The following is a 16544-nucleotide window of genomic DNA, read 5'->3' on the forward strand; positions in this document are numbered from 1 at the left end:
AGGTGGATGTATTATCTAGGCAAAGGAGAAACGCTCACTAACAGCGACTTAAATTTTTTAAATAAGTTTTTTTGTGAGAATGGAACATTTCTGGGATATTTTATTTCAGCTCATGAAACCAACACTTTACATGTTGCATTTATATTTTTGTTTAGTATATTTACAGACCTGAACATAGACAATCAACATTTCAACTAGGTTTAGATAAATTGCTGGCACAATGACAGTGAAATGAAAAAAAAGACTACACAGAACTACACAGAAAACAGCTTCTTTATTCAATTACAATATACACACTTTAAAATATGATTTGGATGGTGCTTTTAAAACGTCATTTTTTCTTTAAATTTAAAATAGTGTCGATGTACCGGTATGTGTTCACCCAAAAAGTCATTGAGCTGCTTAGGACCTGTCATATACCAGCATTCTTTGCACAGGAGTGTAGTGTCCAATAGAAGGGCTTCATGGAGATTAAATAGATCTATATAGATTAGATATCCTTTCAGTAAACATCCATGGGATTCCATGTAGACTAGAGTTGGCCCAGGAAACTACTGGTCCTAAAGCCTACATGAGGAGTGTGCAATTTATAGTCTTCTACACTCAGGCACACAAGGGCACTTGGCATTCTGATCAGTTCAGTCAGTAATGCATAGTCATAACGATACAAAGGAAAAAAAAAAAAATCAAGTGCACCCAAATACATTTCTTTAATTATTTTTTGTTGTTGTTTCTATAAATAGATAGTTCCATTAAACAGTTCGATGGATTTTCATATTTGAACTGTAAACGTTTAAAGGTCACATGTTTCTTATCTTGTAGATAAACTACAAAAGTGCTTTCAGAAAAGAAAACATTTAGCTGAGCTCCAATGACTTGGCAGAGCGTCAGACTTCAGTCCCCTTGAAGGAGTAAAATCAATATATTATTTATTATTTACTTTTTGGCCAGTGCAATCCTTCCATATTCATAAGGAGGATGGGGCTGTATTTTAGTACAGCTTTGAGGAAGGTAAGTGGATCCTTGACCTTTGTCTAAGTACCACTTCTACCTGCAGCAATTTGGTAAGGGGATGAAATAAGGGTTTAATCAGGGGTTAGCTGGTGAAAGTTTAGGGTTAGAGGTCAGTGGTGAGGACAGGTGTAACCCCGTGTATTAGCAGGGTAGGACCCAGATCCTTGGTGAGCAAGTCCAGCTGGCGCAGGTAGGCCGTGTAGCGGCGCGTGTCAGCCGGGGGGCGGGGCAAATACAGGAAACGCACAGCCGGAGGGGGACGGGCCTGCTCCAGGATCAACCTATTAACCGCCGACAGATACTCATCCGACAGCCTTGTGGCGTTGCTAGGGAAGCTATTCACATAGTCGTCGTCTTCTTCTTCCTCCTCAAACAACCCCATCTTTCCCAGCCCCTCCTCCTCCTCTCTCCGTGATTGGTGGGAGGGCCTCTGCTTGCCCGCCTCACCCTGCCTCTGCCAATGTAGCGCCACCTGCTGGTCCCAGGGCACTGTGTACACGTTGGCTTTGATCCTCAGCTCCTTTAGCAGCTGCCCCAGCTTCGCTTCAGAGCCCCGCAGGCTCCGCCCTTCCTCCACACACAGAAAGAGGCGGAGTCTAGCATGGCGCCAGGCGCGGACCATATTGAGGACACAGGCGAGCTGGAGCAGGAAGAGGGAGCAGGTGTCTACGTAGCTGGAGCTGTCTGGCCTCAGCAGGTTGACGGGCCACACGTCCACGTACAGAGCACTCTTCCCTGGGGATGAGGAGATGGTCGAGGCCCGGTCGAACTGGTGGAAGTAGCGGGCTAGCGCTACATTCTTCAACATCTTCATGGCGTCTGCGATCACCGCCACGTATTCTTGGGGTCCCATGACTTTTCCGTTTTCACCGTTGCCCTCCTCCTTGCCATCAATGGACGCCCGCAGGGCAGGGAAGTGGTAGGGCGGGCGTTCGTCCTCGGGGTCCTGAGTGGGGACGGTGGCATCTGCGAGGTTGTGGTCAGTGAGTTTGTCTTTGGGGGTGCAGTCATCATAGAAACCCAGGACCAAGGTGTTGGGCCTCATCCCACCTAGAAAGACAAAGGGATGGAAAGAGGGAGAGACGAGTCAATGGGTATGATAGTAAAAAAGGTGTATGAGTGACAGTTGGGCCAGTTACAGCTAATAGAGAACATGGTATCAGAGAGTAGTGAATGGACTCACTGACCTAGGCCAGAGATGAAGAGTAGATGTTGGACTCCGTGCCGTACTGAGTCAGCCAAGGTGAGGTTGACAAATGCCTTGATGTTGAGGTGGTCCACCAGAGACAACCATGAGTCATAACGACACTGGAGAGGGTCGGATGGTAATGTGTCTGAGAGAGAAGGGGGGACAGAGAGCGAGAGAGAAACAAAACATAAATATCTATACAAACATTTTGGCCAGGGGCCATTATCTGCCAAGTGCTCTTAGAGAATAAGAGATGAAGTTCTTTCTCTGTATAGTGACCTGATTTGGCAGTGTGCCACAGAAGAACATAAGCTCCAGACAGAAGAGACACGAGAGAGCGAGAGAGAAGCCCCACCCTCTTCAACATATATATCAATGAATTGGCGAGGGAACTAGAATAGTCTGTAGCACCTGGCCTCACCTTACTAGAATCTTAAGTCAAACGTCTACCATTTGCTGATGATCTGATGTTTCTGTCACCAACCAAGGAGGGCCTACAGCAGCACCTACAATCTTCTGCACAGATTTAGCCAGACCTGGGCCCTGACATTAAATCTGAGTAAAATGGTGTTCCAAAAAAGGTCCAGTCGCCAGGACCACAAATACAAATTCCATCTGGACACCGTTGCCCTAGAGCACACAAAAAAACGATACATACCTCAACCTAAACATCAGTGCCACAGGTAACTTCTACAAAGCTGTAAATGAGCTGAGACACAAGGCAAGGGCTTTCTATGCCATCAAAAGGAACATAAAATTTGACATACCAATTAGAATCTGCCAAAAAAAATACTTGAATCAGTTTACTTTATGGTTGTGAGGTCTGGGGTCCGCTCACCAACAAAATGGGATAAAACACCAAATTGAGACTGCATGCAGAATTCTGCAAAAATATCCTCCGTGTACAACGTAAAACACCAAATAATGCATGCAGAGCAGAATTAGGTAGATACCCACAAATGATTAAAATCCAGAAAAACGTTAAATTCTACAACCTCCAAAAAGGAAGCGATTCCCAAACCTTTCATAACAAAGCCATCACCTACAGAGAGATGAACCTGGAGAAGAGTCCCCGAAGCAAGCTGGTCCTGGGGCTCTGTTCACAAAACACAGACAGACCCCACAGAGCCCTACGACAGCACAGCAACACAATTAGACCCAACCAAATCATGAGAAAACAAAAAGATAAATTCTTTCCAATGTGTCAAGTAATTACAAAAAAAACAGCAAACAAGAATGCTATTTGGCCCTAAACAGAGTACACAGTGGCCTGACCCAAACTTAAGGAAAGCCTTGACTATGTACAGACTCAGTGAGCATTGCCTTGCTATTGAGAAAGGCCACAGTAGGCAGACCTGGTTCTCAAGAGAAGACAGGCTATGTGCATGTGTACACTGCCCACAAAATGAGGTGGAAACTGAGCTGTACTTCCTAACCTCCTGCCAAATGTATGACCATATGAGAGAGACATATTTCCCTCCGATTACAGAGATCCACAAAGAATTCAAAAACAAACCCAATTTTGATAAACTTCCGTATCTACTGGGTGAAATACCATAGTGTGCCATCACAGCAGCAAGATGTGTGACCTGTGGCTACAAGAAAAGGGCAACCAGTGAAAAACAAACACCACTGTAAATACAACACATATTTATTTTCCCTTTTGTACTTTAACTATTTGCACATCGTTACAACACTATATAGACATGACATTTGAAATGGTTACTCTTTTGGAACTTTGTGAGTGTAATGTTTACTGTAAATTTGTATTGTTTATTTCACTTTTGTTTATTATCTACAGTTGAAGTCAGAAGTTTACATACACTTAGGTTGGAGTCATTAAAACTCGTTTTTCAAATTTCTTGTTAACTTTTTGAGGAAAGGGGGGCAGTATTGAGTAGCTTGGATGAAAAACATGCCCAAAGTAAAATGCCTGCTACTCAGGCACAAAAGCTAGAATATGCATATAATTAGTAGATTTGGATAGAAAAAACTGACGTTTCTAAAACTGTTTGAATGATGTCTGTGAGTATAACAGAACTCACATGGCAGGCAAAAACCTGAGAAACATCCAACCAGGAAGTGGGAAATCTGAGGTTTGTAGTTTTTCAAGTGATTGCCTATCTAATACACAGTGTCTGTGGGGTCATTTTGCACTTCCTAAGGCTTCCACTAGATGTCAACAGTCTCTTAGAACCTTGTTTCAGGCTTCTACTGTGAATGGGAAGAGAATAAGAGCTGATTCAGTCATGTGTCTGGAAAATTGGCTTGAGCTCAAACATGCGCACGGCCATGAGAGCGAGCTGCCTTTCAATTCTAAAGACAATGGAATTGTCCGGTTGGATTATTATTGCAGATTTATGATAAAAACATCCTAAAGATTGATTCTATACATCGTTTGACATGTTTCTACGAACTGTAATGGAACTATTTTTACTTTTCGTCTGGAATAAACTCACGCGCTTAGTGAATTTGGAGTGCAGAACTAAACGCGAACAAAATGGAGGTATTTGGACATAAATATGAACTTTATCGAACAAAACTAACATTTATAGTGGAACTGGGATTCCTGGGAGGTGCATTCTGATGAAGATCATCAAAGGTAAGTGAATATTTATAATGTTATTTGTGACTTCTGTTGACTCAAATGGCAGGTATCTGTATGGCTTGTTTTGATATCTAAGCGCTGTACTCAGATTATTGCAAAGTTCGCTTTCGCCGTAAAACTTTTTTTAAATCTGACACAGCGGTTGCATTAAGGAGAAGTGTATCTATAATTCTGTGCATAACACTTGTATCTTTTATCAAAGTTTATGATGAGTATTTCTGTAAATTGATGTGCTGATTCACCGGCGGTTTTGGAGGCAAAACATTTGTGAACATCACGCGCCAATGTAAAATGTTTTTTTAATATAAATATGAACTTTATCGAGCAAAACATACATGTATTGTGTAACATGAAGTCCTATGAGTGCCATCTGATGAAGATCATCAAAGGTTAGTGATTCATTTTAGCTCTATTTCTGGTTTTTGTGACGCCTCTCCTTGCTTGGAAAATGGCTGTGTGGTTTTTCTTGTCTAGGTGCTGTCGTAACATAATCTAATGCTATGCTTTCACCATAAAGCCTTTTTGAAATCAGACAATGTGGTTGGATTAACGTGAAAATTATCTTTAAAATGGTGTATAATACTTGCATGTGTGTGAGAAATGAATAATTGTTGTTTCGAATTTGGCGCTCTGCTATTTCACTGGCTATTGGCGAAGTGGGACGCTACCGTCCCATATGTCCTAGAGAGGTTATTTACAAACTATAGTTTTGGCAAGTCGGTTAGGACATCTACTTTGTGCATGACACAAATCATTTTTCCAACAATTGTTTATAGACATTATTTCACTTAAATCACAATTCCAGTGGGTCAGAAGTTTACATACACAAAGATGACTGTGCCTTTAAACAGCTTGGAAAATTCCAGAAAATGTCAAGGCTTTAGAAGGTTCTGATAGGCTAATTGACACCATTTCAGTCAATTGGAGGTGTACCTGTGGATGTATTTCAATGCCTACATTCAAACTCAGTGCCTCTTTGCTTGACATCATGGGAAAATCAAAAGAAATCAGCCAAGACCTCAGAAAAAAATTGGAGACCTCCACAAGTCTGGTTCATCCTTGGGAGCAATTTCCAAACGCCTGAAGGTACCACGTTCATCTGTACAAACAATTTTACACAAGTATAAACACCATGGGACCATGCAGCTGTAATACCGCTCAGGAAGGAGACCCGTTCTGTCTCCTAGAGATGAACGTACTTTGGTGCGAAAAGTGCAAATCAATCCCAGAACAACAGCAAAGGACCTTGTGAAGATGCTGTAAAATAAAGTGATCTAACTGACCTAAGACAGGTAAGTTGTACTAGGATTAAATGTCTGGAATTGTGAAAAACTGAGTTTAAATGCATTTGTCTAAGGTGCACGTAAACTTCCGACTTCAACTGTATTTCACTTGCTTTGGCAATGTTAACATATGTTTCCCATGCCAATAAAGCCCTTGAATTGAATTGAATTGAATTGAGACACACAGAGAGGCTGGGCTTGTCAATACTGGAGGAGCTCGGTCACCACTGAAAGTCTTGTCAAGGTAAAAAAAAAGTGACACTATACCAGAGAACAGCCTGATCACAGGACACCATATAGCACTACACACACACACAGTGGCCAGTTTATTAGGTACACCCATCCAGTACCAGCTCTGACCCTGCCCCCTCTATGAATTCAGAACAGTCTGAATTCTTTGCGGCATGGAAACGTTTCTCAATTGGTATCAAAGGACTTGACCGAGGGACCTGACCTGTGCCAGGAAAACATTCCCCACACACCACCAGCCTGTACTGTTGACACCAGGCAGGATGGGGCCATGGACTCATGCGGCTTATGTCAAATTCTGACTCTGCCATCAGCATGATGCAACAGTAACCGGGATTCGTTGGACCAGGTAATGTTTTTCCACTCCTCAATTGTCCTGTGTTGGTGATGGCGTACCCACTGGAGGCGCTCCTTCTTGTTTCTAGCTGATAGGACTTTCTTGTTTCTAGCGGAGAAGAGTGGAGCCTGGTGTGGTCGACTGCTGCAATAGCCCATCTGTGGCAAGGTCCGACGAGTTATGAATTCCCAGATACCGTTCAGCAGTGGTTCCCAAACTGTGCGGGCGTGACGGGTCGGTGCCGGATGTTCTTCAATGCTGGAAGGGGGTCCTGAATGAAAAAGTTTGGGAAACCCTGGCACACACCGTTGTACTGCGCTGTTATTTTCCCGTTTGTGGCCCACATGTTAGCTTGCACGATTCTTGCCATTCTCTTTCGACCTCATCAACGAGCTGTTTACGCCCACAGGACTGTCGCTTTTTGTTTGTTGCACCATTCTCGGTAAACCCTAGACACTGATGTGGGTGAAAAGCCCAGGAGGTCGGACGTTTCTGAGATATTGGAACAAGCGCCTGGCAGCGACTGTCTGTAGGAGCGGACTATTTTCGTGAACGAGGTGGTGTACCTAATAAAACTTCACACTGGTAAGCAGCCTGGCTTACCACACACATAACTTTAGTTACTGTACTAGCCAAGTCAGAGACATACTTCTTCAAACATTGGTTTGACATCAACTCAGTTGAACAATTCCCCTAGACATTCACCAAGAAGCCTGAACTGAAATGGATGAGTGGGAGGTATTCAGCCACTCTTGGGGAATAATGGAAGTGAAATGTGAAAGGCTTCTTTATTCTTGAAAAGCCAACGTCTCCGTATGCCCTCTTACCCAGGTCTCCTAGCAGTACATGTCCCAGGACATAGAGACCACTCTTCTTGATGTCATTGATGAAGGTGATGAGACCTACACTGCTACGAGGGTTAGATACCATCAGCAACACCTGGGGTCTCCAGAACTTCACATGGTCCTTACGCACATCCAACATCAACAGGTACTTACGCACCTGGGGGGAAGAAATACAAGAGAGAAAGAGAAAGAGAAAAAGAGAGAGAGAGAGAGAGAGGTTATAACAGAGCTGTATACTGTATTCTCTATAGCAGTGGTTCCCAACCGTTTTGGGTTAAATGTACCACCAACTGAATTTTGCTCTGCCCAAGGGAGTACCCCTGAAGTACTCCCTTGTGTATTTTGGTCTCATGAGCCTTCTCAATTACCCCATGGATAGGCCAAGTGTCCTCAGGGGTCCTAGTACCCATGGTTGGGAACCACTGCTCTATACTGCACACACAATAGTTATCAGGACTGGATGACTGGAATGCTAAGTGGTAACAACACACAGATATAGAATCTTAATTTGACCTATATTGTCACAGCAAAATACTTTTAGTCCGGTAGTTAGGCTATTAGCCGGCCAAAGGCAGGCTACATGAAAAGTGCAATACTGTTAAGATAACCATGTGTTAATGTGGGCTTTCAGTGAATTTATTTAAATCCCAAAGCTCATCTGCATTTCCTTCGGTGCAGTAAAATTCTCAGCAACAAAAGAGTGATCAAATGAAGATCCTACATGTGTACAGTAGATTGGTTGCCAAGGCATGTTGCTACTACTGTAGCCTAGCGGCCAGATGATTTGGCAAACCCCCAGTTGTTCATTGTTATATCATACATGTTCATGTCATATACATTATGTATGGTACAACAATAAACCACAGAGGAGTTGGCTAAATCACAGATCTGGTTACTACCGGCAACTAGAAACATGGTGTATATCTCTAAAGTTTGACTCTGAATAAAACCATTCCTTTACTCTCCTCTGACACACACGTTCTTGTGCACCCCCCACACCAAGCTCCCTGTCTGCAGAGTGTGTGTCTGTGTGGTCTAGTCAGGATTCCGCCAATGCAGAAACAAATTGGATCCACAATCAGAATCCCATTAAGACATGAGACTGTGGCAGAGACTGCAGACCAGGGAGTGTGTAGGAGGGGTGTGTGGTGGTCATGAAGAGATAGTTGTCATTAAGGAATGGGAGCACCGCCGGCCTCCCGCCATACTCTCATTACACAAAATCACAGAGCTGTAATTATATCTACAGTACTAATGTTGAAACATTCTAAGTCTGGAACATAAACCTGCCTCTCCTATAGCCATTCCTGTTACCTAGCCAACCATAGAGATAATTAGCAAATACTAGGTCCAAATGGCCACCAACCTACAGATATTCAAGATAATGGGTCTCTTAAAATCCTCTGAAAACATTGTTCCTTCCACCCTTCCTTGGAGTGATCACTGAAGGGGCATGGCTGGATATGTGAAAGATGTGTAGTCGATTCTAGGTTTCATTAAGATCAGTGATTACTTTACGGGAGACTAAGATAAAAGTATTTTAATAACTAAACACTATGATAAAAAGTACTGAAACCATGCTTATGACCAGACAACCTCATCTGAATAATTAGTGTGTGTGTATGCATGTGAATACGTGTGTGTATGCATGTTTATATGAGTGTGTGCATGTTTGTGTTTACATACTGCTAATGATGAGAATGCTAAACACTCATAATAACACAATCATTATCATCATAATCATCATTATCAAAGTTTCTGCTAAACAGAGAGAGGTCCTGGAGTCAATGTGCTTCTGCCTCCTCCACTCATCTACCGCTCCATCTCTCCCTCACTCCATCTCTCTCCATCACCCTCTCTCCTGATCCATCTCGGTCTTCTGATCCATCACTTCTTTTCTCAATCACTCCTCTCCATTGCCCTCTTCCATTGCATTTCCAACTTGGATTATTTTAGCAATCTATAAACTCTTCATTTCTATCACTCCTTCAATACTATCAGCTTGCATCTTCCTTGGCTGGATCACATGAATCCCTTCTTCGTCTTTCCTCAATGTCACCCAGTTGGCACCGATCCATACTGAGCACTGCCGAAACATGCACCCTCGTAATCCCCAGACACACGCACACACACGTTAGTTTAATCTAAGTGGGCCAGTCTCTCTGCATTTCCCCCTCTCTCTGGGGACGGGGAGGAGAGGAGGAGAGAGGGAGCAGTGGAGGAGAAAGGCTCAATAAGTTAAGTGGCTGTAATAATGCTCCTGTAGCAGCCTAGCTTTTGACAGGCTCCTGGCACTTCGCTGCCCTGGCAACCGTCCCCTTGGCAACGGTCCCTCCTGGCAACACTACCCCCCTCCTTGAAAATATGGTGTGTAGAGCAAACGGCTTGTAGAATAGAGGACAAATATACAAACACTTCTGAATAAAAGGCTTGGGCAGTATACCATATATACACACACACACACACACACACACCTTATACAGGGTATTTCAAAATAGCCACGGGATGGTTTTTCAATTCCGTCAAAACTATTTCTTTGAAGTTTTTCAATAAATGTTTATATTTATAGCTACTTAAGTATATATCTGCAGTCAACTTGTGCAATACGTTAGGAGATAAAGCAAATCACGTTCTTAATTTGACCTGGCACATTATTTTACATTATGAAGCTTACCATAGTTGAGCCACTTGTTTGTAAATAACAACGGGAGAAAGCGGGAGCAGGTGACTGAGGTGACTACAGCAGTGTATTGACAGTGGTTGCATTTTATATTGAAAGTCATGACAACAGTAGAGCAACGCTATTTGGCTGGCAGTCACACGGAGCTTAGAATGAAAAAGCAAGGTCTATTTTGCAAAAATGATGCATGGCCATCATATTTCTAATGTTTATCATAGAAAGAATGTAGCCAGCTGCATTTCCTATGTTTTAAAGTTAATCTAGCATTTTACTGGAGAAAAGTAGGCTGGTTACACTGAGAAAAGTACCAGAGAAATGTAGCTACACATCAGTCAGAGCGAAGTCTGCTGATTGAAAATTCAGGAACGGGCATTCTTTCGAGTGGAGAAGTGCAACTGAAGTACAAAATTAGTCTGATGCCGAACAGAAATTACAACAAGAAGCATTTTAGATCTACGTTTACAAAACTCAGCCAAAATACTGTATTTCTTATGCATTTTATATTGTTTTCCTGTGTGACCGAATTCTGCATTAATGCGACCCTTAAGTTTAACTTGCTAGACGTCTAAGTAAGTGGCTGAATTAATAAGGTGACAGGGCATCATATTGTGTTAGCTTTCTGCCATGTTTGAGAAGTCAAAGCCCTTTGAATGAGTTCTGTACAACTGCCACTGTTATCTTGATTCTCTGGCGTTTTTTTTCTTCTTCTCTGTTCTCAGCCCGTCTGCTCCTTCCCCTCGTCAGAGCAGAGCAAGCAGGCCCGTTGCCCTAGCGAATCCAGACTTCACACATGTACGGATGCTGCACTAGCGACAGTACTGTTGTTGTTCCTTCAGACAAGCATGCATAACAAATGGGTTCAATTGCACAATGTTGCTCATTCACATTCGCTTGTAAATGTCCAAACTCACCAAAAACGACATTCAGTAACACCTACCTATATGTTTAACTTTATGAGCTAGATTGCCTGTCTTTGCAATTCATTTATTTTCGTTTGCGCTCGTTAACATACAGTACTTAGCTAGCAGCCTCCATGGAAATTCGCTATTAATTGTGCAAATTTTGTTAGCATTCTGGTAATAGACGCCCAATGGGCTTTTATGCGGTTTTGTGTACTAAAGCGGTAATACCGTAAATCCCGAGATGAGAAGTACAGTATAACGATATGAAAATCTGGACACCGCTCAACCCTACTGGATGACATCATAATGTTCTGCAGACTGATGTAGCTGAGGAAGTGTGTGTACACACTGTACTGTGTACCTGGTGGAAGATGAGAGCCTGGCTGATATACCCCCAGCTGCTGGTAGGGCTGAGGTAGTGGATGTGTGTGTGTACACACTGTACTGTGTACCTGGTGGAAGATGAGAGCCTGGCTGATATAGCCCCAGCTGCTGGTAGGGCTGAGGTAGTGGATGTGTGTGTGTACACACTGTACTGTGTACCTGGTGGAAGATGAGAGCCTGGCTGATATACCCCCAGCTGCTGGTAGGGCTGAGGTAGTGGATGTGTGTGTGTACACACTGTACTGTGTACCTGGTGGAAGATGAGAGCCTGGCTGATATAGCCCCAGCTGCTGGTAGGGCTGAGGTAGTGGATGTGTGTGTGTGTACACACTGTACTGTGTACCTGGTGGAAGATGAGAGCCTGGCTGATATACCCCCAGCTGCTGGTAGGGCTGAGGTAGTGGATGAGCAGCAGTAGTAGCAGCATGAAGGCGATGGAGGCTGAGGCGTAGATAGAGTTAATCAGGAACATCATAACAGCACAGCCCACGATGCCCAACACACAGGTGTGCCACGTGAAGTAACGGAAGGTGGGCCTGGAGGGAGAGGGGAAGGGTTTACACACACACACACACACACACACACACACACACACACACACACACGTAAATGCATTTGCAAATTATCTTAATTTCTCTCTCGCTTTCTCTTGCTCACGTGAGCATTCTAAGTGAATGTAAAGCTCTATCTAAGCATGATAAACAACTGGGAGGTGAGTCAGTATATATAAAGTGATGGGGTTATTTATCTGCTGTGTTTTTGTGAGCAGTCTTAATGACTTTAACTGCATCTATAGAAAATGTATATAGTTCGTGTGTAGCGTCCATGCACATGTGTGTGTTAATGTGTGTGAGTTTGAGCGAGAGTAAATTAGTGTGTGTTAGTTAACCTCACTAAGGTAGGGGGCAGCATTCGGAATTTTGGATGAAAAGCATGCCCAAAAGTAAACTGCCTGCTACTCAGATCCAGAAGCTAGGATATGCATATAATTGGTAGAGTTGGATAGAAAACACTTTAAAATAATGTCAGAGTATAACAGAACTGACATGGCAGGCGAAAACCCGAGGAAAATCCATCCAGGAAGTGCCTTTATTTTTGAAAAGCCTGTTTTTCCATTGAAAGCCTATCCACCATACAAAGACTTATGACGCAGTTCACGATCCCTATGGCTTCCACTACATGTGGCCAGTCTTTAGGCATTGTTTCAGGCTTTTACTCTGAAAAATGAGGAACACCACTTTCAATGAGAGGACAGTGGAAATTTCCAGACATGAGTCCTGCGCGTGACCAGGACCGTGCGTTTCTTATTTTTCCTTTTCTATTGATGAAGCTATTGTCCGGTTGAAATATGATTGATTATGACAAAAACAACCTGAGGATTGATTATAAACATCGTTTGACATGTTTCTACGAACTTTTTTGATTTTTCGTCCGTATGTTGTGAACGCGCTTTGTCCAATGGATTACGCACCAACAAAACGGAGGTTTGTGAATATAAAGAGGGACATTATCGAACAAAATTAACATTTATTGTGTAACATGGAGTCTTGGGAGTGCAATCATATGAAGATCATCAAAGGTAAGTGATAAATTGTATCGCTATTTCTGACTTTTGCTACTCCTCTTCTTGGCTGCTAACTGTAATGATTTGTCTGCTGGGCGCTGTTCTCAGATAATTGCATGGTTTGCTTTCGCCGTAAAGCCTTTTTGAAATCTGACACAGCGGTTAGATTAACAAGAAGTTTATCTTTAAGCTGGTGTATAACATTGTATCTTTTATGTATGTTTATTATGAGAATTTCTGTTTTGTTGAGTTTCACGCTCTGCAATTTCACCGGATGTTGTTTGAGACAGTGGATTACTGAACAAAACGCGCTGACAAAACTGAGGTTTTTGGCTATAAAGAAGGACTTGATCGAACAAAACAAACATTTATTGGGTAACGGAGTTTTGTGAGTGTAACCATATGAAGATCATCAAAGTTAAGTGATTAATTTTATCGCTATTTCTGACTTTTGTTACTCATCTACTTGGCTGGTTACTGTTTGTAATGATTTGTCTGCTGGATGCTGTTCTCAGATAATCGCATGGTTTGCTTTCGCCGTAAAGTCTTTTTGAATTCTGACACCGTGGTTGGATTAACAAGAAGTTCATCTTTAAACCGATGTATAACACTTATGTTTCATTCATTTTTATAATGAGTATTTCTGGTTTTGAATTTGGCGTGTGAGTGAGTGAGACAATTGAGACATGGATTGTGTGTGTGTGTGCGCCATTCAGAGGGTGAATGGGCAAGACAAAATATTTAAGTGCCTTTGAACGGGGTATGGCAGTAGGTGCCAGGCGCACCAGTTTGAGTGTGTCAAGAACAGCAACGCTGCTGGGTTTCACGCAACAGTTTTCTGTGTGTATCAAGAACGGTCCACCAACCAAGGGACACCCAGCCACCAACCAAGGGACACCCAGTCAACTTGACAACTTTGGGAAGCATTGGAGTCAACATGGGCCAGCATCCCTGTGGAAAACTTTCGACAGTAGAGTCCATGTCCCAATGAATTGAGGCTGTTCTGATGGTAAAATGGGGTGCAACTCAATGTTTTATGCATCTACTGCTGTACATATTCTTAGTTTAGCGTGTGTAAATTCCCCCGGTGTACATACACTCAGCAAAAAAAGAAAACATCCTCTTACTGTCAACAGCATTTATTTTGAGCAAACTTAACATGTGTAAATATTTGTATGAACATAACATGATTCAACAACTGAGGCAAACTGAACAAGTTCCAGACATGTGACTAACAGAAATGGAATAATGTGACCCTGAACAAGGGGGGGGGGCGGGTCAAAATCAAAAGTTAGTATCTGGTGGCCACCAGCTGCATTAATTACTGCAGTGCATCTCCTCCTCATGGACTGCACCAGATTTGCTAGTTCTTGCTGTAAGATGTTACCCCACTCTTCCACCAAGGCACCTGCAAGTTCCCGGACATTTATGGGGCGAATGACCCTAGCCCTCACCCTCCGATCCAACAGGTCCCAGACGTGCTCAATGGGATTGAGATCCGGGCTCTTTGCTGGCCATGGCAGAACACTGATATTCCTGTCGTGCAGGAAATCACGCACAGAAGGAGCAGTATGGCTGGTGCCATCGTCATGCTGGAGGGTCATGTCAGGAGAAGCCTGCAGGAAGTGTACCACAAGAGGGAGGAGGATGTCTTCCCTGTAACGCACAGCGTTGAGATTGCCTGCAATGACAACAAGCTCAGTTTGATGACGCTGTGACACGCCACCCAGACCATGACAGACCCTCCACCTCCAAATTGATCCCACTCCAGAGTACAGCCCTCTGTGTAACGCTTATTCCTTCGACGATAAACGCGAATCCGACCATCACACCAGGTGAGACAAAACCGCGACTCGTCAGTGAAGGGCACCTTTTGCCGGTCCTGTCTGGTCCAGTGACAGTGGGTTTGTGCCCATGGGCGATGTTGTTGTCGGTGATGTCTGGTGAGGACCTGCCTTACAACAGGCCTACAAGCCCTCAGTCCAGCCTCTCTCAGCCTATTGCGGACAGTCTGAGCACTGATGGAGGGATTATGCGTTCCTGGTGTAACTCGGCAGTTGTTGTGCAGGTGCCACACGTGGTCTGCCACTACGAGGACGATCAGCTGTCCGTCCTGTCTCCCTGTAGCACTGTCTTAGACATCTCACAGTACGGACATTGCAATTTATTGCCCTGGCAACATCTGCAGTCCTCATGCCTCCTTGCAGCATGCCTAAGGCACATTCACGCAGATGAGCAGGGACCCTGGGCATTTTTCTTTTAGTGATTTTCAGTCAGTAGAAAGGCCTCTTTAGTGTTCTAAGGTTTCATAACTGTGACCTTAATTGCCTACCGTCTGTAAGCGTCTTAACCGTTCCACAGGTGCATGTTCATTAATGGTATATGGTTCACTGAACTAGCATGCGAAATAGTGTTTAAACCCTTTACAATTAAGATCTGTGAAGTTATTTGGATTTTTACAAATTATCTTTGAAAGACAGGGTCCTGAAAAAGGGATGTTTCTTTTCTTGCTGAGTTTATGTATGGATATCATTTTGATACTGCTACAGTGCTATTTGGGTTGTTAATTGGATTCGTCCTTTATTTTCTTACATTCTAGCTGTTTGACATTTGACTGTATTGTTAGGAGCTTGTAACATAAGCATTTAATAAGCATGTTTGTTAGCTAGCTAGCCAGCCAGTTTTAGAGGACTGCCAATATTAAGCCAACATTCCATTCAAACAAAGCAGTCAATCCACAGCCATACACCAGCTGAAATCAGCTAATGATAGGATTTAGACAAGTTGTAAATGCAACAAGTACTGTTCTTGTATCATATAATAGCACTCACAGCTTTCCAAGAAAACAAACATTGAGGGCTCCATTTCAACGGTAAATCTAAGCGCAGGAAACAGCGTTATAGTTTCAGGGGTGTCAGAAATATTTTTGCCATTTTCACCATCACAAATGTCAGCGCACTTGTTGGCATTGGAGCGAAAGGGCTGGGTTTTGATGAATAAACAAGTTGTGGGTGTGTCGAGGCTTGCCCCCTCACTGGCCAATCAGAACCTGCTCCATGGCGAAATGTGTGGTTGCTTGAAGTTGTGTATTTACGGTCTTTATGTATTGCCTTGGAATCTTCTTCAATTCTAACATTTTTTATTTAACCTTTATTTAAACTAGGCAAGTCAGTTAAGAACACATTCTTATTTACAATGATGGCCTAAGAACAGTGGGTTAACTGCCTTGTTCAGGGGTGGAATGACTAACTATAACGTTAGTTTGTTAAATGGCTTACAGAAATGAAATAAAATGTAGACCTATTTTGCTAAATATGTTAACTTCAACCCATTTGCAGTCCACATTCTTCTAAGTAATTGCATGGCTTCAATAGCATTCACACTGATATAGAGGCTAGGCCTACTGTAAATTGCATTATGTCTGAGTATGGACATGCCAAACATTGTCAATAAGCAAGATTAAATTCATTATTGATAAGGCCTAAAAAG

General features: G+C 43.0%; 1 protein-coding gene across 1 annotated transcript in view; it reads right to left on the reverse strand.

The window, feature by feature from the left end:
* Positions 1–255: 255 nt before the first annotated feature.
* The window catches only part of LOC115206507 (solute carrier family 12 member 9), a 51526-nt gene continuing 35237 nt past the window's right edge, over positions 256–16544 (reverse strand). Inside the window, exons 10-13 of the mRNA XM_029773578.1 lie at positions 11835–12027; positions 7508–7682; positions 2202–2348; positions 256–2064 (exon numbers count right to left, since the gene is read on the reverse strand). Coding sequence (XP_029629438.1) covers positions 1118–2064; positions 2202–2348; positions 7508–7682; positions 11835–12027 — 1462 coding nt within the window. The 3' untranslated portion in view covers positions 256–1117. The remainder of the gene's footprint in view (positions 2065–2201; positions 2349–7507; positions 7683–11834; positions 12028–16544) is intronic.

The sequence above is a fragment of the Salmo trutta genome, chromosome 13 (genome assembly GCF_901001165.1).
Source record: "Salmo trutta chromosome 13, fSalTru1.1, whole genome shotgun sequence".
Classification (NCBI taxonomy): Eukaryota; Metazoa; Chordata; class Actinopteri; order Salmoniformes; family Salmonidae; genus Salmo; species Salmo trutta.